Consider the following 23,138-nt stretch of genomic DNA (forward strand, 5'->3'; position numbering starts at 1 on the left):
CGAGTTGAAGGCGATATAAAGACGAAGCTGTTCTCTCCTCTCCTGAAGATCTCTATGAAAGGGAAAAGGCGTCGGTGAAAGGTACAAACACTCTCAGCACTGCATCTCTTCTTCATTTCGTTTAGTTGTCTCTCGACACCGCAAAGGGTTTGTGAAGTTAACCAGAACATTAGAATAGTTAGCGGATGCTGTTTGAGATCCTGTGATCGGACTGTAGGCCTGTATTGGAGAATTAGCCCTCGCTGTTTGTGGCCCGATGGGGCAGGAGTAGTCAGAACAAGCCTAACGGCGAGCCCTCTCCTTTTGTGTTTTTTTTTTTTTTTTTTTTTTTTAAAAAAAATGCCCCCAAACCCCCCCTGAGCTTTTAACTCAAACCTCCCCTCGTCTTTTTGTTTCGTTCTGACACAAAGCGTAAAACACACTAAACTAAGAAGCAGGAAAAAAACGTCAACATGCACACACATCACAGACGAGAACCCCCTCCCCCCCAATCACCTTTCTGCACTGCCCCGAAACGTGCGTATCCTGCAGCCTAGCTAACGCCCCCCGAGCAGGCCACGCCCCCAACCCCCCCCCACCGAGACTGCAGCTCAGAGTCGACACCTGGACACATTAGGGAACTCCAGCCAAAGACCATTTCTGCAGGGCCGCCCAACAGCTGCTCTGAAGCTCATTCCTCCATTCTGTTTTTTTTTTGTTTTCAATTGTTTTTATTTCATTTCGCATTTTAATTTCCGTCATTCCCTTTTACATACAAAACTAAGACGGCCTCCCAGCAAACCAAAGATTGGCCCTGAATTGACAGAGCGCAGTCAAAATCCAGAGGAAACTCCGGTTAAGAAAAAAAAAAATACAAATCAAAACAAAGAAAAGCGATTCAACTTACTGGCAGAGGCATCTACACGATTCAGTGTTCTCTTCTTTCCAAAGGACAGAACAGAGACGTGTGTTCCTGGAAGTGTTGTGGAGAAGGCCGCAGCAGAGTTCTGAGGAAAAAATGTTTTGGGAATGGGAAAAAAAAGAAAAGAAACGAAAAGCTTATGCTAGTGTAGACAACTGCAGTCGTACTGTATCCGAGTCTGCTAACGTATAACTTGTCAGGGATTTTAGTGCTGAAAGAGAACTTAATATACTAGTGAGAACTTTGTGATGGCTTGGTGGTGCTCCATTGCACCGGCTCTACCATGACTTCAGTTTGTGGGTGTGGTGGTTGAACATTTTAGTAGTTTAACACTTTTTGAAGAATTTGCTGTTAATGAGATAAAAAGATTATTTTATACATGGCCTGCTGATTTTTTGGTACTGTGTTTTCTAGCTAAATTATTTTGTCATGCACATAGAAACATTTATTATGCACTACTTTTCTAAATCTTTTTTTCCAACAGTCATTTTAGGCACATTTTTCACAAATGGGAAAACTCCTTTTTGCAATACCTCAATTTTTCACATTGTGAAAGGTAGCTTTTGTACTTTTGTTACTGAGAGATCTGCATATATGGTAAACTTCATTTAAAAGAGAAAAAAGTTGAGTGATTTTAATATATATTATTTTCGATTATGCTTTTTATACATTTCAGTGCTGAGGGATCTTTCCAACTTTTAGCGTGCACTGGTGTTGTGACTTCAATTCTGCAGAGGAAAGATCGGTGTATTATTCAAGATCTTATATCTTTTACACTAGATGTTTCTGTATAAACTTAAAAAAGAAACAAAATTAGATCTTACAGCATGGCGAAAAAAGTTGTTGTTAAACTAATGTTGATATTTCAAAAATTATATATCTATATGTTCAGCACCTGGCTGTTCTAGGTGGAAAAAGATAACGTTTGGCTCCCTCACCATAGCTGAAATATAACTATAATAAGAATGCAAATTTGGTACATGTTAGGCTTTATCACGTATCACAGGAATGGATGTTAGGTGTTTAGGTATTTTAACATAAAAAAATATATATATATATATTCTTGAACTGCCAACTAGATCCTATCATAATCCTTTAGCATGCATGACAAAAAAAGTTGAAAAATAAATACAGGAAATAGCTTTCGAAATTAATCGTTGTGATTGTGCACCTGACGTGTTTCTAAACTTTAATTTAAGAATCCCCCCCCCCCCCTCCCCGACCCCCCTTCTTCCCCCTCATTTATCTCTCTGCCTTCCTCATACACAGATCTCTGCAGGACATACTGAACAAACTCTAAATTGATTTTGCAGTGCAGGACTTTAGCATCTTCTAGGACACTGTTGAAAAGACTTGATCACTCACCCCCCTCTCCCACCTTTCTCTAGAGGAACTTAGCCTGTGGAGAAAGAGGACTTTAAGACTTGAATGTGGTAAATGTTGCAAGTTAACTTCGAGTTGTTATGTGCAATACTTTTTTTGAACTTTTTTCAGATAAAGAATCTTTGCAATGTAATTCTTTAATGCCATTTTTAATTGCAGACATTTAAAGAAGATGTTAATATGTTTTTCATAGTCATTTTCTACTGTTATTGTACTCCTTTTCATGCTGGTGTTTGTAAAAAACAAAAAAGAAAAAAGAAATCAAACTATTTGTACTAATATGAATAATTGAAGTTATTTTTCAAATATTAAAGGTTTTGTGCTCATTTGCTTATTTTGTTTATTTCGAGCTACTGTGATTGATTGCATTGTAATTATTAGGTCAATAATGTATTTAGCAGTTTATTGGTATATTTTTAATTGGAATGTATAATTAATTTTTATAATTTTGATCAGATTTTTGTTATATTTTTGAGGTGAAGCTTTTAATATGTTAAAGTGTCTAGTTTTTACTAATTGCTATATTGTTCTCCACAATATATGGTTCACATTTTCAGAAGGAAAAAAGATATTTAAATATTTGTCTGTTAATGATGTTACTTAATGGCAAAAATTTCAGTAGTTTTTAACTGTGTATGGGAAGGTTGTTGTATTTATTAATAGCATTTTTTTACTTCAGATATCACCTTAATTTTTATTGTCATTCACATTTATAAGTTCCTATTTTTGTATTTTTCTTTCTAATTAAGTTATGTAATGCAAAAGTCCATATTTCTAGGAGTTGGTCTGTAGAAGTGCTAGTGAAACAAAAAAGAAAATCTAATGTTATTTAATTGTTTGCAGCCAACTATTTATAACAGTATGCATCATTTTTAAATATTTGTAATGTGAAATGTTGAATGAATAAAACTTAACTGTGACAAGAAACCGCAAGCTGAGAGTCAATTTTGTTCAATTCCTTTGCATGCTCTACTGAAGGCCTCTTTTGGGGGGGAGGGGAAAAATCAGGTCTATATTTAGATTTTTCTTTGTATTGCAGACACAGAGCCAACACTGGCTTCTGGCAGATGTATCTCAGAATCAAAACATCTCTGGTGCTCCGAGTTAAATTGGGTCACGATGAGTACGTTTACACTGACTGTGAATGTGTCGCTGATCTTACACATGGAATTAGAAAAGAGTAGTAGCTGAGCTCCAGATAGCAATCTGTTTGCTGTTAATTCTCCTCCTCAGAGGATGATGATGATGATGATGATGATGATGATGATTGTCATTATATTTTCATTGTCACTGTCATTCACAGAAACATTCGTTTCCCCATGTAATAAACATTGGTTAATATGTAGGTGTCAGTTCCGTGTTCTATTTCTGTACTGCAGCATCAAAGGATTACTGTCTGACCTTGCAGATGATGCACAATCGCAAATCAAAATGCAGAGCACAGTGGATGTGGCCACAGATCACTTCAGCGCCATCTGGTGTCACTATTTGGCACATTTGTGCGTGTCAGTGTGTTGCACAAGATACATTGCAGTACATTATTGTCATTTATAGCAGACGCTCTTATCCAGAGCGATTTACATACGTTACAATTCTGGGTTATCTGCCTTGCCCAAGGATACAGCAGCAGTGCCCCGACAGGGAACGGAGCTAGCATCCTTTCTGTTATGAGCCCTGCTAAGGCCCGTACCCCGGATAAGTGTGGCCTAGTCATGCAAACGAACTAAGTGATTCTGAATGACCTTTCTTTCCAGTAATCTGTTGAAGACGGGTTCTTCTTTGATACCTACTCTAAGCCTGTTTATATGGGGGTGAGCATATTTACTGTCAAGCCCTGTTGGTAATGATGATATACAATTTATGCCGTTTTATATTACTGGTAAGGATGTAGGCCAAAAATGGACTTAATTTTAATCCCTCTATTGTACAATTTTCTGTGATTTTAATTTGTGTATGAATACATGTCTTACAGTGTACTTATGTGGTAATATTAGAAACTAAAAACTGCAATATTGCTAGCAAACCATCAGGTCTGCTTTAGTGCTAATTTTGTGTGAATGAGAACAAGGCACAGTGATTGGTTCCACGCATCTAAATCAAATTAACCACATTATGTATTCAGGTAAGCTTGAAGGTGAAAGGAAGCAGTTCCAGCTCTGTAGAAGCTACACTATCAAACCTAGACACTGTCCTAGATTGTCCTGTCTGCCTTTTTACATTAGTGTCTATGGGCATTTTTTGTTTTTAATTTCACTATTCAAAATTTTTTTTCTTTTGCTCCAAATCTGAGATTTTGGAAATCTCCCTCCGTAAACCTTTTTTTAATGCGAGGAGCATCGGCCAGCTTCATCACAAAGTACATTCCTCTTTTCACCCCATAAAATAGGTCATGCAAGAGGGGAGGTGTAGATTCTAGCCTCTGGTTTTGGGAGGGTGTGGAGAATAGTTGGGGGGGGGGGAGGAATTTACCGGTATGTTGCCTTCAGTCATTTTTGCTGCAATTGTGTGTTAAGCAGCCCTATTCAGCCCCAGCGGCCCCGCCCAATTCTCGTGTGTCGCAGCACGGCTATCCCTGTCCGCAGGAAGTGCTCCCGGGATAATAGCGTCACAATGCCGGGATGAAAAGCTCTGATGACATCATCATCTTTTCTGTGTCAGGGGAACACAAAGGTTGTGCTGAGCGAGGTCCAGTCTGGCGCATCCGGGAGTCAGGAAACGCGCCGCAGAGAAAATGTCAGAGTCAGTAATTACGGCGCACGCTTCACAGAGGATCCCGGGAAGGCCTCCGTGCTGAAAGTGCGTGCGTTTGAAATCCGCCCGAAAATGAAGATGAGGACAGGATCCGGTGAGAAATACAGAATGCAGTGGTGTAAACGTCCCTTCCATTTCACAGGAACATTTTAATGTCTCTGCTGTCGTTCTTGGCAAACCATTACTTTACTTTGTCCTCAGAAATGTGAGAAGCACAAAAGATACAAATTGATTGGAGAGTGAGTAGGCATAATAGCACGCTAGCAGTCAAAAATAATTCTGCACCCTAAAGACCGTCGCTTGATCATGGAAAACTTGGTTATTACCACACATAAAACATATCATTAGTTCAATGCCTTATATCTCTACTGTATGGTACAAAAGGCCTCAGACTTTGCTGGCTTGCTGTTGAATGAGATGTGTGTTGGGGGGAGGGCTCCTGTAATAGTGCCTTCCATCTCCGGCAGCCTTGATGGAAGGCCAAAGGTCATACTGTTTCGCAGTTTCAGTGATACTGCTCATGCACCTTGGTTGAAAAACGGTCCCATAGAAGTCAGCAGGTCAAACCATGCCTTCACACTACAGGTCAGCAAGTCCCTTGTCCTTTTGTCCCGATTCTTCATATCTTTATTCAGTTCATGTTCTTATTCAATTCATATATGTATATATATATATGTGTGTGTGTGTGTGTGTGAAAATCTTTGGTAGAAGTAATTCTATATTAAGTGCTTCATTTGTTTATCTGAGTAGCATTATATACATCATCGCTAGGAATCATGTGCTGCATTTGCATATAAAACTGAAATACAGGCGCCCTCTCACGGCCAAAGGAGAGAAGTTCTGCTTCCACACGTCAGTCCAAAACAGTGCATACAGGGCTACAGTTCAACCTATGCGAAGAATAATAGTTACGCTCTTTGGAACACTTACGACAACAGCAACAGCAACAGTGTGTTTGCGTCATTTTGATTTAAAACTACTGTTATGTATTACTTATGGTGGTTATGATGGAGAGTTCTGCGAATGTATTGCCACCAGTGCAGGTATTTAGGATAACTGACCACTTAGAGGAAAAATGTCAAAGTTGGCCTTTTCTGTTTTTCAAAGTTGTATCTCTTCTTGGACAGTTAAATGCCGATCTGATTTGTTTAAGGGAGACAGTGTGGGAACCGCTTTCAGAGTCATACGGGAAAGATATGAACATGGAAGTTTTAGGTTGTCCCACTGAACATCAGAACGTAGATATTGTATCAGTGGCCTACATATATTTTCAGTGCTAGATATTTACATGATTGAAGTGACTTTCCATCTCCTTGGCTTTCAGTGACATCTCAGGTCAGAAGAAACGCTGAATGTTTTGGGATATGTTCCAAATACAGCTGTCGGCATAGAACTTCTAACGATTGCGACAGCATTTGCAATGTAAAATTGGCCCGAAGAAGGTCATCTAAAACATGGGTAGCCAAATTTACTATTCTGAGTGAATAGGTTACACGCTCAACCGACAGGCGGCGGGCGAGACAGCGTAACAAGCTTGTGGCGGGGCAGAAGCACATTGCAGTCGGTTTCAGACCAAACAAACACGGGGTTTATTTGAATTCTGAAATCCCCCTAGCGGCGTTAGCTGCAAAGTAAAAAGCCGGGGCGGTATTTTTGTTTGGGTCTGGAGGCTAGACGTTGCGAGAACCGTCAGTTTCGCAGCGCGCTGCCTGGCTACGCTTCGCCCATCAGCAAGCAGCTCTTTTCAACGAAAGCGTGTCTCCGCCCGTCTGAAACTACTACTGAGATCGCTCACCTTTGTTTACGTAAAATACACACCGATTACCGGATCTGAATTACGGGAAAGCTGTGTTAAAGGAAGAGGTCATCACAGACAATCTATTTTTCAGTAAGTATTCTTCAGTGTATGTGTTGTGATAAAATGTTTTTTTTTTCCCGTATGCTGGAAGAGGATGGATGGACCGCTGCAGGTGTAACCAGATGTAGCGCACTAAAAGGAATTCTTGCTTGTGTCTGGAGTTGTGTCGCGTTATATTGCCTTAAGTTTCCTTGCTTAATATACGTTGCGTCAATCTACACCTGTCCATGTTTCTGCTTTTTTTGTTTCGAAAATGTATTTGTTTCGTGGGAATCAGAACCCATGACCATTCTTATTAATTCAGGGGTGAACGCAAATGAAACGTTTTCATAAACTAGTTTCTAATATGTAAGCATCCTCACATGGCATTGTCTGCTCAATAGTATTAGCAAATGTCGTGTGGCGATGCCTACTTAATGCACACTGAAAACCGTAAGAGCCCAGAGTTAAATGCTTGGATAAAAATATGTGAATTTTATTGCAATTTCAAATACTCAAAATGGGTTAATTTAATTAATTGTATTTTAGTTCTAACGAACTATATTTTAGTTATATTTTTATTTTAAAATATTGTCTTGTTCGAGACAACCTAAATATTGAAATTACAAGATAAATAAAGGCGAGCTGATTAACGATGATTGATAAGCATCTCTCATATCTGCGCTTTTAGCGTGGAAAGTGAACCACCAGGGATTTGCTGAGGATGGTTAAACCGGGGAGTAATTTACAAGACAAAGGCACCAAACCGGCCAGCGTGGAGGATGGCTTTCAGAGCGTGCCCCTCATCACACCTCTGGATGTCAATCAGCTTCAGTACCCGGCCCCCGACAAGGTAAGGCGAGCAGTCTCTTTTGGGTGACTTTTACTTTTAAAACGCTACTTTTCCCCACGCCGTATATTGACCAAAGAACTGCCTGTGCGCACCAGCTATCGTCGTTTACCGCAGAATATAATTGAATTAAAATAGCACGCGACAGTTCTTGTTGTGTTGGAACCCCATTCTCCGATCCCGCCTGAAAAATCAGTGCTTATATTAACCCTTTGTCTGGTTTGGGATTTTCTCAAGGGAATCGGTGATTAATGGCTCTTAATAGACAGGATCCAGAGTCGAAGCACAACGCAGCCTGGTATTGTGTGAACAAGCATGGCCAACAAATAAACTCCATACTATAATAAAAATAAACCGTCATTACCTTTATGCATACGATTGGATGCGCATTGCTTTGAAAGAATGCGCTATGTAGTGGTACTCCATTGTAAGTAAACATATAATAATACCTTTAATTATTATTTATTTTTAGTGGTCCCTGCAAATCCTAACGTGAAATTCACGTCGGGAAAGAATGCCACGTGGAAAATTGCTGAATACTTCCACACTGCATAATGATTAAATACCGTAATATTTGTTGCTTGTCGTGCAATGCGTCTTTGCTTTTTTATGTCGAGCTATATTAATAGTGATCAAAGCAAATATATTGATTACACACCGTTCACGCGTTGCATCACATTCTTCCTCACATTTTAGCAATCTTTTGACACTTTTTACCCGAAGCATGCGTCTCTAAATCGAGGTGGAGCGAATAACAGCCTCATTCAGATCCATAATCATAAAGTGAGTGGCATTTTTCAGCAACATAGGAGGGCTGAGAGTCAATCATTTCAAAACGGGAAAAGGGCCCTTGAAAATGGCTTGATTTGAATGAGTAAAAATTTGACATTTTATGGTCTCAAACAACACGTCAAAACGCAGGTATTAGCGGGAATGTCTGTTTTGACTTATGTCCTTCCTTTGGATATGTCAGGAATTTTTCACACGCTTATGACCAAACAAAGGATTATCTGATGGTTCACAGAATTACCAGATCATATTGTAGAAACTATGCAACAAAGAGGTCAAATAAACTGTGTATGTTCATTGAATTTGGAGTTTGTATTTTTTGTCCAGAAAGGGATCCTACTATTTTTTTAGTCGACTTTAAAAACTGACCAGTTTGCCTGTGTCGTTGATAGGTATGGGGGGGGGGGGGGGGGGTTTACCGGAAAACCAGTAATCCGTCTCTAAGCAGCCGACGTTCGCTCTGTTTCCTCTCGCCGCAGAGACGCCTCTCCATGAATAATTACCCGTTGTGATTTATTAGCATGCTCAGAGCTTATCGGAGGCGGGGAGCCTTATCGCAGAAGCCCATGTTGAGTGAGCCCCCGGGCTGTCATCTTGCGTAAACATCGGTGATAAACTGTGACGTTTGCCACCGAGTGCCGCGGGGCTCATCAGATGCTCTGCCGATGGGGGCACGGGTGCATCTGCGCACCTGCTACCTGCGACCTGCCCCGTTACACGCAGGAAGCGCTGCGGCGAGGAGCAATCAGCTTTTAAGACACGGGGGTCACCGCTGCTCCACACTGCCCGCTCGAGCACTCTCCGGTATCAGACAGGCGAATCTCTGGGGAGACTGGAGGTTCATTCTTTTTAAAATCATCAGTCAATGGGGGAGCAACGCTCCCTGACAGACCTTCGCCCCGCCAATGAGGAGGCCGCGGTGGGAAAAGCACCATTTTCCGTCTGGCTCATTTACCCTTAAGTACCTACATGGTTTACTGTCCAAATTTCTCAGCGAGTGCAGACAAAAGAATTGTGTAGATTAACATCACCGGTTTTTGAAAATGGATTACTGTAAAACTTAAACCTGACACTAAAGGAAAGTGTTGTGTCACATGCTGCTTTGAAGGAAAACAAAACAAAGAAAAAAAAAACATCTGTTTTTAGTCCTTTGTATAAAGCTCATAGAGTATAGATTGAGTATAATCTGCTGGATTAAAATGGAGCTCTCCTCTGATTGGCTGGAAGCATCATTGGTAATAGCTCCACCCACCCAAATGGATCGAAGGAATAAAAGAAACAATGGGCTTCCTTTTCCTTCCTTTTCTTCCTTCCTTCCTTTATTCTAGAAATTTCCTTTTGTTCTAGTCAGTATTTTTGGTCATATACTTCCATTGGTGTTAATAATATTTTGAGACAGCACTTAAAACTGAATTCAATAAAAAAAATGTCCTTAATTTTGATTGATAATTAAAGTTTTACTTTTTCATCACAAAAATAATATGAAGTGACCGCCAAAATTAATGAAAAAATCTAGCTAGTAATTTGCATTTAATTGTTTGCGAGAGTCAATTAGAGGGGAACAAATATTGATTGAATCCATGCTTTGGGTTGACTCACTGAAAGAAGGAGGACAGAGTGACAGACTGGAGTGCTTTTCATCCTAACCTTCCAATTGTACATTGAGGTCACTTCACCTTCTGCAACCTCCGCACCAATCAGCAGTCATTACAATCCTCCAATGCCCTCACATGTGAAAGCATTAGTATTTTTTTACTACAAGTCCCACAGTACACCAGGAGAGGAGAAAGGAAAAAGGAGACCTTGGTTACTGTAACCCCCCTGCCCCAGCAGAAAAAAGCCAATTATGTTCAGACACTGTGGTGTGGACCCCCGTTCATTATGGGAAAATGACACAGCTCAGATTCGAACCTGGGACTGGGCTGTGGAACTGTACCCTGAAACTCTTGGGTTATTGTTACTAATCCTGGTTAATTTCACTCTCGGGAGCCTTCAGCTTTTTCATTTTAAACTAAAGGAATTTAGTGAGTCTCATAAGAAGGGAGTTACCATTAGGATATCACAAGGAATGGAAGAGGCGCCAGGGCAGAAATAGCAGCCCTGATTCAAACAGAGTTTTGATGTAAGGGGCTGTGTTGTGGGCATGGAGCTGGTCGTGTCACTAGCAGAGCCAGTCCCTTGGTGTGATAATGCAGTACCATTGAAGGTCAAGATTTAATTGCTTCCATAAATGAAAAAAAAGCTTTATAATTGGGTAATATTTCTAAGAGAGGTTGGGCCGCTGCTGGCTTCAAATGGTGGTACCACACGAGACACCAAGCTAAAGACCAGGGTCCCCAACTATGGGAACTAATCTCACTGTGGCTCTTGGGGGGGGGGGGGGGGGGGTTATGTCACCCTCTGTAGTGGACTCACACGCTCACTCACATTACCAAACTCATACGCAGTACGGACTGTGTAGGTCATGCTTGATGAAGTCTGCTCAGCAAATAGCTGTGTGATGCAGTGGCTTTCAAGTATCTCGAAAATGACATTCACTGAATCCTAGGACACATTTTTGTATACTTGAGATTGTAACTCTCCTCACACTTTAAAACAGTGAATAATGTATTTCTGTGAAATCTGGGGCTGACAAACTTGAAATTGGGGGACTGTAGTATGTGTTGTTACCTTTAGTAGATGTGGCTATGATTTATTTTCCCCAGTTTATGAATTTGACTTTAAAATATGTATATAAATAATATCAAATATGTTGTCCCATATGTTGTTGGCGGTATGCTCATGGCAAGTCTTAGAAATAGACTCCGCTGACTCAAATAGGCTCTGAATTAGAGCTGAACTGGGGTTAAAGGGTGGTGTGCTCGTGGCCTGTGGTTTCTTGTGCCACAATATGCGTGAATGTGAAGAAATCTTGAATTCAAAACTGTTTCTGTTCAAGTGTTGTCCCTGAATTTTGCTGCATTCATTAAATGAAATTGTACACATAGGTTACGTTTTTCCGAGTGAGGAGGTATGAATCTTTCATACTCTGGCATTAGCAGTTTAAACTTTCGCAGTTATAAATGTCTCTAAAGGCGTTAATGTTATCGGTGTGATCAATGGCCCTTTGGGATGATCTTTTTTTTAACTCAGTCTTTTGATAAACAATGAAATTAAAAATCAATTACATACATGCACAAAGTAAGGTGCTCTCAGCTTGGGTTAAATCTCCATTCATTCACTCAAAAGGTCAGAGAGCTCATCGCGTGATCTTTGAGGGTGGAATCTGATTATCGATCTTTCGTTGTTTCTCATAGCGCTCAGTAGGCCGAGCCATCACAAAAATCAAAACCAATCTGCTTGCCTCATTTGTAGGTCATCGCTGGGTCTTTGAGATCAATTCAAGGAGTGATGGATCTATCAAAATGTGAACAAGCATTCCAGGATTTTATTTTTAAATCTGCTATTATGTAACAGCTGGAAGCGGAACCACACAAGGGCCCCTCCTTTTACAATGGGTGTGTGGTGTATGCAGCTGTAGCTGAAAGTCCCTACTGCAGTTCATTATTCCATTACTAAGTGTCACCCCTTTAGCAATCTACCCTTTTGTTTGGGATTGTAGGATTCATTACAGGCAATGAGGGTCATTACTCAGTGGCGTTAAGAGAGTGCAGGATTGATCATTCTCTCTTCTCCCTCTGTAAATTAATGACCTGTTTAACTCATACGCCACGAAGAGGATATCATCCAGCAAATAGACAAGTAGACTGCGGGTTACAGCGCACTGTCGTTGACCGCAATTAGCCAATGAGATGTTGCATTTCCTTGCCTGTGTATTAGCTCACGCTGTAGGAATAGCAGCGCTAATGATAATATCCCTTTTTCTGTGGATTCTGTGGAAAAAATTGCAGAGCCACAGCTAGAGAAATGGAGGAGTTGATGGGTAATTCACAGGGAGAATGAAATGACAGAGTGATTAGAGACATGTCCAAAAATAGTGACGGGAAGGTGTTGTTCAAGAGTCTGAGGCTGATTCAGCAGGATTTGAGATATTACAGTCTGCTGAATGCAGGTTTGCTGTTAAATGAGGAACCAGATGCCCCCGAGGACTTAATTACTTAATAGACCCATTCCTTGATCCATCATCCCACGCTCTGGCCTTGACTTCATTATTAAACCAAGATCTGGCAGGGTTGCACTGGATGAGTGATTAAACTGTTACAGAATGCCGCAGGGTGGTACTTGGTTGAGAATTTGAGCCTTATTGCAATGTCAGTTTATAACAGGGGTTGTAAATATAGAACTCAGTGAAGTCTCATAAAAGCAAAAGCAGTGAGGTGGACCACACGGTGTCTAACAATAGTCATTATCCTTCAGATGTAATTGATGCAGGCCTGTATTTATGACACCCTTGAAAAGTGCTCAATCCCAAGAAAAGATCAATGTGAAGACCACGTGAAGTTAAGACAAGGAGCTCTTCCGTATTTGGTTCTCAGGTTCTAGTCTGTTGCCCTCCGATATATCCCCTAGGTTCAAAACATGGTGTGAGAAATTTGTTTCATATTGGGTAAATACCACCTGTTTGTTGCTCCGTATCACGTAATGCCTGTGAGCTATCAGTAGAGCTCAGTGAAAGAGCATTGGACCCCAAATAGAGGGAGCCAAAATCGGATCTGCTCCATGTGTCTGCTTCAGCCTGATAACGCTCGGTCACACAACAACTCCTGCACAGCCAGTGTAGGCTGTAGGCTACTTCAACAAAGTAAAACTACAAATATATGTGTACCTTTTTTATTACTCCTTGAATGGTGTAGAAAAATAATAATAATCACAGTATCTCAGCAAAAACATTTAGCCGTTAGCCTATTTTTTTTTCCTCAGGCAAAACTTTTAAACTTCTAAGATTAACACATCATACTGGGGGAACAAATGGAAAAAGTAAGGGGGAGCAGACTAGTTCTTGCCCAGAATGAATCTGCCACAGTATTTCTTTGCAAGTCCTTGAAAGAGGGTTAGTAATGTTATGCCTGTGACTCCCTCTGGTTTCACACCACCCTTGGTATATGCATTCTGAGTCTGTGTAAGCGTGCATTGGAATGCTGTTGATATATGTCAAAGCTCTCCGTATGGAGGGAGGGGAGATTTGGGGGATCTGAGGTCACATAATGCTTTTTTATATGTACCATAGGTTGTGGTGAAGACGCAAACCGAATACCAGACGGATCAGAAGAGGGGTAAGAAGGGGCCGAAAGCGGAAGAATTCACTATAAGCTTCACCGACGGCGTGTCAGAAAGACTCAAGGTAGGAGCGCTCTATCAGATCCGGGCCAGTAAGCTCGGCCTTCTTATTAAAGTGGAGCATTCTCCTAATATTATGAGAACGTGCTGGCTTGGCCTGCGCAGAAGGACTGTAGCATATCGGGGCTGATATCCATCTAAATCCCCAGCATCTCTGGAGCAAGGAAGAAGCTCAAAAAGAGGAGGAGCAGTCAGCACTCTCAGCAAAGCAAATGGTAAAACTTTACAGTATGGTTACATCAGTTAAAATAAACTGATGAATCAGTTATTATGAATGAATGATTAATTGATACTTTCAAAGAGCATGGACAAGACTTATGTAGTCTTAACAAATAATTAACGATACATAAGCAAGAATACTGTGTGCTTTATGCCCAATGTTCAGAAACTAAGTTGAAACTTTACACCATCACAATCCATTTGATGCTTTCATGACACATTAATTACACACTGGAGTGAATTAGACATTAATCAAACATAAAGCTGTGAGTGGTTACCACTTTACTGTAGATGCGCAAAAAGGATGAATTCATGACGAGTTATCCATGAGGTAATGCTTAACGAACTGTCATCACATAATAGATAAAGGTGTAAAGGTGTGAGTGAAAACTCATTCATTAGCTTGTGTTAACTAATGAAACTTCATTGTAAAGTGTTATGAAGCAAGTTGTGGGATTTAAAAAGAAGACATTTTGCTTTTTTTTCTCTCGCCTCATTCTTATTTTTCACACAATGCGACAACAAGAATACAACTGTCCAAATCCTAATCTGTGTGCCCTTTGCTCTTGTTTTGTACATCCTCCCTATAGTTTCTCTAACCTGTACCATAAATCTGCACAGTTTGGACTGATTCTTTACCACTGTGACACTTTTGTTCACAAAGGTTAAATGTAGGGAATCAAAGATAGTATTACTACAGCTATGCAATTAGAATCAGACACCCCCTGGCCCACCAGTACACTCCAACACCAGTTTGAAAGTACAGGCACTCACTTGAAATTGATCTAAAATTGCAGTATGTAAATAAGGGTAGAATAACCTTTGGTGAATGCCTCCAGCAGGTGAAATAGGAAAAAAATGGAAAAAAGCTCCCTGCTATTATGCAGATCAGGAACCTTGAGGTTATCTCTGAACCCAATCAATTATGGGCACAGATCCAAATCAGGTCACAGCCCTGGTGGAAAGCCCAAAGAGATTAAACGTCAGTTACGAAGAAATGTGTTTTGGCACGACTGGAATTCCTCTAGGAATAACACAGCAGCAATACTGACCTTATTAACTACAGTACCCAGAACATTTCCTTGTTTTAAATTCAACATTTTACATGTTTGTTTTTTGTCATCTGTTAGTTATTGCAAAATTCAAATGCTTCGCTTCTACAGATTTTGCACCTTCATTTTCATGATTCAGGTTCTCAAAGACAAAAACAAAATCCAATTAAGTTGCCATGGCAACAGAAAAAGGCTTCAAATGAAGGAATTAACTACCTTGTTATAAGGTATCTATGCATATTTTCAACAAAGAGTCTATGTCAATGTTTCCTAGACTCTTGGTGTTACCTAACATATGATAGGTGGCATCCCCATAGATGCTTCTCCAAACAAATACATCTTTTGACCTCCATTGTGGCAAATTTAGAGGAAATAAAATTGCATAAAAACAAGAGAAAGCACATACACACAATACACATGTAAGTGGGATAAAGTTCTTAAGTACTACATAGTGCAATACGGGCTCCCTCATGTACTGACTATAGTCTTTGGAGAATTGTGTCCTGATTCCCTGCTTCCAGAGCGAGGAAGGTGATGCAATCAAAGGTCAGCAGCGATGATCTTTGAGACATTTAGCAGGGAAGATGGATTTCACTGAACACATGGGCCGTGCCCTACAAGGAGCTACAGTGGTTCTCTGAATTAGCCCTTGTGATTTATGGAGAGCTTCACCTGAGTTCACCCAACAGACAATAATGGGGTAATTTATAGTTTGGAGTCTGATTGGATAATACTATTTTCCAGCCTCTGTCCATTGGCCTTGTGTACAGTAACCATAACAACAACAGCAGCAACACACAAAAAAAATTTCAAACAATGCGATTATCCAAGTAATTTCCCTTCTGTCTCCAAATAGATCAGATTTAACATCTATGACTCACTACTATTATGACATGCTATGACATTGATTGTTAGATCTCATGTGGTATGTCAACCTTGAACTCCCAACCCTTGTACAGAAATGAACTGATACCAGCTTGGTATCATTTGACAGGTACTCAAAGAGCTAACTCTAGGCTTCAGCATCACTGTAATTCTGTAAAACTCACACTAGGGCAAACATTAGGTTGTTGGAGAATTACCTCCGGACCTAATATTTCTGGTATTCTCAAACTTGCAATTCCTTGCATCATACAGTAACTGATCTTGAATATCCCCAAATATACAGTGTATCCATATGTCTGCAGCTACTACTTTATTTCTAAGTTAGCAGTCAAAAAGTCAGTGTTATGTGTAATACATGTTTGTGACTGTGTTCCCACATACCTAATGTGTGTTGCCCATTGTGAGGTATAATATTGTCTGTACAGAGTGGCGAGAAAGGCTCGGGGGACCACTGACAAAGATTATTTCAAAGAGATGGATAGGAAAGTGGTCTCTCAAAAAGGTAGTACCGCCAACCTTCTGAATTTTGAATGGAGACAAAACACTGCAGGAAACAGGTTGATTTAATCCATAATTCATGCCCTGCTCTTTGATGAGTTTCTCCATAAATGGCTGGGGTGGAAGGGAGCGACGTCACATGAATGAATTAGGAAGTGGAATAGCTCACAGTTACAGGGGCGAATCACTTTGAGGGGCAGGTGAAGGCTAATGGAGGAGAGGAAACTGGCAGCGCCCAGCATTTGACTTTAATTGATCTTGAACGGCCGGAGAGGACGGGGAACAGGAAGTTCTCTCTCTGCGTGATGAAGGTTGTTTGAGGACTCGTTAAGGAAGATAAATGCAACACAAGCAGGAGGGGGGGGATATTGACTGAAGGCCAGGGTTCCTGTGATGCTTCCTGCTGTCTCCATCCTAAGCCTTGATTGGCAGTGCTGCTCTGGCTACTCTGCGGATGTTGGAAAGACTGACAGGAACCCAGCACTCAAGTGAAGCTCAGGATCTAGTACAGTCATACAAGGCAAATTTAAGGCCGCAATGGAGCACAGCTATGTATGTTTGAGTCCACTTCACCAAGTGTGAAATGCCATTATGTTTCCCAAACAAGTTTGTTCACACTTACTGTTTTTGGCTCAAATAATATGGCCAGGGCACTCCCTAGCGAGGCTCCTCCCAACATTGTCATGACTGTCAATCACTAACTTTTCCAAACCAATGAAACAACTTTGATCTCTCTAGCAAAATGCCATGATTGGCTCAAATCATTGATGCACATGATGGCTGAACACGTTTTGGGGTTTATGAAGCCTCATTCTCATTATTATTGACAAACAATACAGGTGCAGGCTGAGGAGATGGAGGGATGTAGAGTGTCGGAGATCAGTTTTTGGGGGTGGGGGTTTGATTTGTGGTTTGTGTACAGTGGGAGTAGAAAGCGCTCAGCAATCTTTCTCTTTGTGTTGTTCTAGAGTTGGGAGCTGCCAAATTTCCCATAAGACTTATATCCACAAAAAGAGGAGCACTTTCTTTAATAAACACCGCAAACAAAGGAAGAAAGACGTATCCTGGTATCTGACGCAGAACAGCAGAACGGATTAATGTATCACAAGACGTAAATGCACAAACAAAATTAAAATCTTTCAATTACGCCGAGGAAGGGTGGGCCTAATCTGGGAACGGCTGCTGTAACTCAGCGCTTCCCAAACATGGAGATGATCCGCTTATTCTCTGCCCCTGAACAATGTGTCTGTCTGTTATCGACAGCCTAGCGGAGAGACGAGAGTGGAATATAACATTGTCCCTCCCTCTGCCCTTGGAGAAATTGTTAAAAAAAAGTTAATGAAAAGACTTTCTCCCCAGCCGTAGTCAAGGCTTCTCAGAGCCAGAAGCGAGAGGGTGTTGGATTGAAGGGACCCACCATCATCCTTGAAGCCACGCACGCTCCCTCTCCATCAACATACAGACACCAGATCTGGAAGGACAAGAGAAGGCCAGTGGAAAAGGGAAACATTGAGCTTTGGCAGGGAATGCTGGCTGATCTTATCTACAAGTCACACGCTCCTGACAGATGAGCTTTCCCGCGTTATAAATCAGTGCAAAAGGGAGGGAAAACAAAAGAGAGGGAAGAGAGATGAGTGAAGGAGAGAGAGTCGCTTCCAAGGACGAGGAATACAAATGGAGGAGAGAGGCCTGGTGACACATGCGATGTGAGCTGAAATCCCGGCCACTTCTAACAGCGCCAGGTCCCTGAGGCTGTTTGGTCAACAGGGTGGGGAAAGGGAGGGGAGTGCGAGAAAGAGAGAGAGAGAGAGAGAGAGAGGGAGAGAGAGAGAGAGAGAGAGAGAGGGAGAGAGAGAGAGAGAGAGAGAGAGAGAGAGAGAGAGAGAGAGAGATAAACAGAGAGAGAGAGAGAGAGAGAGAGAGAGAGAGAGAGAGAGAGAGAGAGAGAGCGAGCGAGAGAGAGGGAGAGAGAGAGAGGGAGAGAGAAAGATAAACGGAGAGAGAGAGATAGAGAGTGAAAAGAGAGGGGAAAGAGACTGAGGAAGAGAGAGGGGAAGAGAGAGAGAGAGAGAGGTAGAGAAAAGATAATCAGGGAGAGAGAGAGGGGTAGAGAGTGAATAACACAAGGCTGGGAACAGAGGCAGGAAGAAAGGGTAGTGTAGCATGAGACCAAGGGCATTTGGGTTGTTTCTGTTTTGTTTTGCTTTCGTCGTTATGTAATTCCCTGCCTCTACATCTCTACATCCATCTCTCACTCTCTCACGCATCATCCGTCTCGAACGGCCTGACCTCATCTCTGCAGCAGTCCCTTCAGTTGCCAGGTCAACCAAGATGTATCGCTCGAGACTCTCTCCCTCGCTGTGCTAAAAGTCAAAGCTTTTTTTCCTCTGTAACATATGCCACAGACATCTGTAATTGTCCATTGTTGCCCTGTCTCAGACAGTACTGTGTGGTAACTGTCTGGTTAAAAGTGCTCATTTTTCTGGAATGGAAAGACAGGTTATTACTATGCTTGGGGAAAAAAATGAAATGAAAAAATAACCTCAAGACAGTCTATTTGACTTGTCTGATGTTGCAGCCAGATAATCTGCCATTTGAGGTCAAGATACAGTTTGCCTCAACACAGTTGAACTGTTATAGTATAGCCACTAAAATGTTTCTTTCAAATAATGTTTTCTAAATACATTTATTTGACAGCTTGCTAGCCAGTTGGCCAGCAAACTACATTACAGTTAGTTACTACAGTTAGTCTACTACAAATATCATTATGAGTGTTTTCATTTCTTATATTCAATTAGCTAGCTAGTTAACTTGCTTGCTAACAATGGCTGCTAAATTACTTTAGCTATCCACAATAGCAAGCTAGTCATAGGAACAGTGATACTAGCAGCTAAGCAGCTAAAATTGTATTAAAAAAAAATAAACTGAACTATTCAGAAGAAATTCACCCCATTTTTGATGATAAGACTCAGCAATTCCAAAACACCAGTTTAAGACATACAGATTATACTGCCAGCTGTAACAGTGGCTAGTAAATTTGAGCTAACTTGAGAGGAAACCATGGTACAATGGATGTACACAATTCGCAGTGTTATCATTCATCAGTAATTAACGGAAGCAGACGAAAGGAGACATTGATCGGATGCAGGGTTTAACAGGGCCGCTGCGCTGATCGGGGGTTGAGTTTCCAGGCACGGATCAGGAGTCAAGTTGATGCTGAGCTAGATCTTGGGATCTTGATGTGGCATTCCGCAGTGCGGTTCTTACAGAGAAAGAAAGCAAAGGTTGATTATTCCTGGTATACATTTCAGGGAGATTGACTTCGCTTTATATGGTGTCCTCACTGTATGTTTGAGCTCCAGTAAGGGATTAGGGTGGAGTCACATGATCGAGAGCCATAAGCCATAAGCCCCCCCCCCCCCCCGTTTTTCCCTAGTTCCTGGGAAATATACATGAATATAGGGGGAGGGCGCATCAAGAGGGGGCTTTGTCTTGTTTTTATGCCTCCAGCCTCTGTTTGTGGAGTCTGTTATCTGCCTCTGTATTACAATATGAGTCCTATTATCTCAAGCCATGCCAGTGATTTATGACTGGGCATCCATTCTTTTTCAGAAAGGGGGGGGAGTGAGAATTAACTATATAAACTTCCTGTAAATAAGGAGACTTATTATCGGGGAGGTCGTGAAACCGGGCCAGCGTGTAGCCGCAGTGGGTTAGGAGTGCCTCCTCACTGTTCATTACTCACCGGCAGAGTCGGGCAAGGCAGGCGTTTGGTTATTGCTCTGCTCAGACCCTGCTGTACAGGGGACTGCGGCTGTCACCCAGTGATTAATCTGGTTTGCTAATTCTGCTCATAATGAACATAAGCTGTTTAGGATTCGCTCTCTTTTTAACCTATTTAACAATGGGGTGGGGTGGGGGGGGGGGGGGGAGCAGGATGTGGATCTGGGATCTGTGAACATCATTCGCCCTTCACACTTTTCTGAAGCAAATAAAAAAGTAGTGTAAAAAATGAACGGGAAAAAAAAACAACCAGAATGAGTTCATGACCGATTTGTGCGGTTTGAAATAAGCCTGTTTTTGCATAGTAGAACATACTGATCACCATCAAGGCCTAGCTTTCCATATTACAGAAGCACACAGCTCAGACACAGGAGGGAAGGGACTGAACACGAACAGATGAGGCACCACAGGATTGGCTTGGAATGGGGCAATTTCGAGTTTGGAATCAAAGTGTTCTTTTCCTCATTGTATTCAAAGCGTTGGCAATTTATTTTTGTCATTTGTCATTTCAAAAAAGGACATCATAATTAAAGTGCCACGAGGGATGGGCCCCTTATGTTAGCAACGTCAAAGATGATTTATGACAGCAGATGGCCTTTTCTGTGTGCCTCATATTTTCCATCTTATCTTTCAATACTGAATATATAAAGGCTGTTTTATCATCAAAGTGAGAAATCCTTTGTTACATTATAATCAGTATGAACTACAAAATTGTAGGTCTGAATATTGAAGACTTTGTACATTGCATTTTATATATTTTATACTTTGAATAATCAAGTATTGTTGGGGATTGCTGAAAAGAACACATTGTACATTGTGTTGGCTGGGGATGGCGACCCCTTGGATAAATTTTTGTAATAAAATGGTGGACAAAAATAAACCACAAATGTATTGAAAAAAGCAAATCAACATACAGGAAATTACCTTTTATGATGGAATCGTTTGATTATTTGGTATGTGTGTGTGTCAAAGACAGGGACATTGGATAAATAATAAAAAAAAAACATTTAAAGGTGTGAGTATTTACCTGCTCCAGAGTGGGAAGTCCAGAACTGCTGAAATTCTGCCTGGTGTTCATAGTTACTCATTTGCGGGATCCTCTTACCTTGGCTTTGACATGAGAGAAAACAAATGACAAAGGATAGCAGGAAAAAAAAAATATTCTTCCAATGCTAACTTACACTGTATAGCCTACATCATGCTAAGCCAAGCCATAGAGTGTTCTCATTTTAGAAACTGATTTTGTAGTGGTCTGTCTTGTAGCCAGGAGACATGTTGGCCAGCTAGGTGTCTGTCACTTCTACATGTGTTAGGAACCATGAGAGTGGAGACTTGAAAATTGGCTCAGTCAAGAAAAACAAAGTCAGCTTCGAGAGATAGATGAAGATGTCCACACTCCAAACACCCCACACACCTCCCCCGTGTCTCCTTGTGGTAATTTCCTGTTTTGGCAACTTGCTTGTCAGCAAGCAGGGTGTAGCTGGTGACAAAAGGACAGCTCAATGAGCTCAGTTATGGGAATATGCAGTGATGCTACTTGGTGATTGACATTGTTTAGTGCATTGCTCCTCAATAAGAAAGTAATCAAATACCGAGGCAGCCAGTGAAGAAAGCACTCATTCAGTCAGTTATGCATTCACTTAGGCCTTTTGAGAGGACAGCAGGAGATAGAGACGACCGTATTCTGTTCTGGCGGTCCCGAAAGAAGCTAGCGGAGCCTGGCAAAAGCCACATGTTAATTACCTTTGCTTTCACACCTGTCCACTGTCTCCTGACGTGTTCTTCCGTGATCAATTTGCAAGTGTCAACAGGGTTTTTCTGTCTCGCGCTCTTCTTGCTCTCTCTCTCCTTCGGGCTGATTCACATTGGCATGACAAAGTTCGATTTTTTTTTTTTAACTGTGAGACTGTGTGTAACAGCACAAACAGTTGTGTGCCAGGCAGTGCCAGCCTGTGCTACCATTTTGCACCTTTTCTCTCTGGTCCTAGGAGGATTGGTACTTTTTAATGACTGGGAGGCTTGTGAAAAGTGGATAGATCTTATTTATTTCAGTATTAATATGGTAATGTTTCAGCATGTATTTATCTCCCTTTCTCTCTCATCTTTCTCTCTTCTGCCTCTTTCACTCTCTCACACCTTCCTCCCTCATCTCAGTTCTCTGTTCCTTCCCCACTGGCCCAGTGCTGGAGCCAGGGGAGCAATTAATGGTGCTCCCACTGTTTCTCTCTGTGCATCATTAGTAGGACTAAGTGGGGGAGATCCTCTGAAACAGGGCGCTGTGGTGTGAGAGTGATCCGTGAAGCTGTCCGGGAGGACCGGCTTGTTGTTCTCCTGCAAAGCATTGTGGGAGTCACCGGGTGGATTGCAACCCGGCAGGCCAAGGAGGGCGTTCAGTGCAGCTTGCTGTGGCACCTTGCCCTCGGCTAACTTTGAATGTCAAATTTAAAGGAGCGTGGCTTTGTCATTTCACTCCAAAAACACAACATCTTTCATCATTTTCTGTGGCCGACAAACTTGTTTTACTGTGCAGCCGTGAAAAAAGTAACACTCCGTTTAATTCGGCACTTATGTTCAAGGACAAAGTGCCGCAGCAGTTAGATTGAATTCCCCCGCAAAATTCGAAACCAATCTATTTTCAACAAGATGTAAAAAAAGCCAAAAACTAATTCAACTGCTCTGGCAGACAGGTATTAATGAGCGTCCCCTGTTATGTCAGCACTTAGATTTAAGCTTCAGTTGTTTTTTGCAAAGCTTCCAGGCAACAGGAACGACTCCCTCCGCGCTCTGGGAGAGACATTCAAGCATTGACCTTCTTTTAAATTGTTGAAAAACATCATTCTCAATTATGCAGCTTAATCACAAATCGGATTATTGTTTACTTCATTTACATACCCTCCGAGCCTCATTATGTTT

The 23,138-nt window shown here is 41.4% G+C and overlaps 1 protein-coding gene across 1 annotated transcript in view; it reads left to right on the top strand.

Annotated features, from left to right (window-relative positions):
* Positions 1–6,670: 6,670 nt before the first annotated feature.
* nsg2 (neuronal vesicle trafficking associated 2) overlaps positions 6,671–23,138 on the top strand; it is a 30,515-nt gene continuing 14,047 nt past the window's right edge. The window contains exons 1-3 of the mRNA XM_036525045.1: positions 6,671–6,923; positions 7,564–7,725; positions 13,679–13,792. Of these exons, the coding sequence (XP_036380938.1) occupies positions 7,597–7,725; positions 13,679–13,792 (243 nt within the window). The 5' untranslated portion in view covers positions 6,671–6,923; positions 7,564–7,596. The remainder of the gene's footprint in view (positions 6,924–7,563; positions 7,726–13,678; positions 13,793–23,138) is intronic.

The sequence above is a fragment of the Megalops cyprinoides genome, chromosome 3, assembly GCF_013368585.1.
Source record: "Megalops cyprinoides isolate fMegCyp1 chromosome 3, fMegCyp1.pri, whole genome shotgun sequence".
Taxonomy (NCBI): Eukaryota; Metazoa; Chordata; class Actinopteri; order Elopiformes; family Megalopidae; genus Megalops; species Megalops cyprinoides.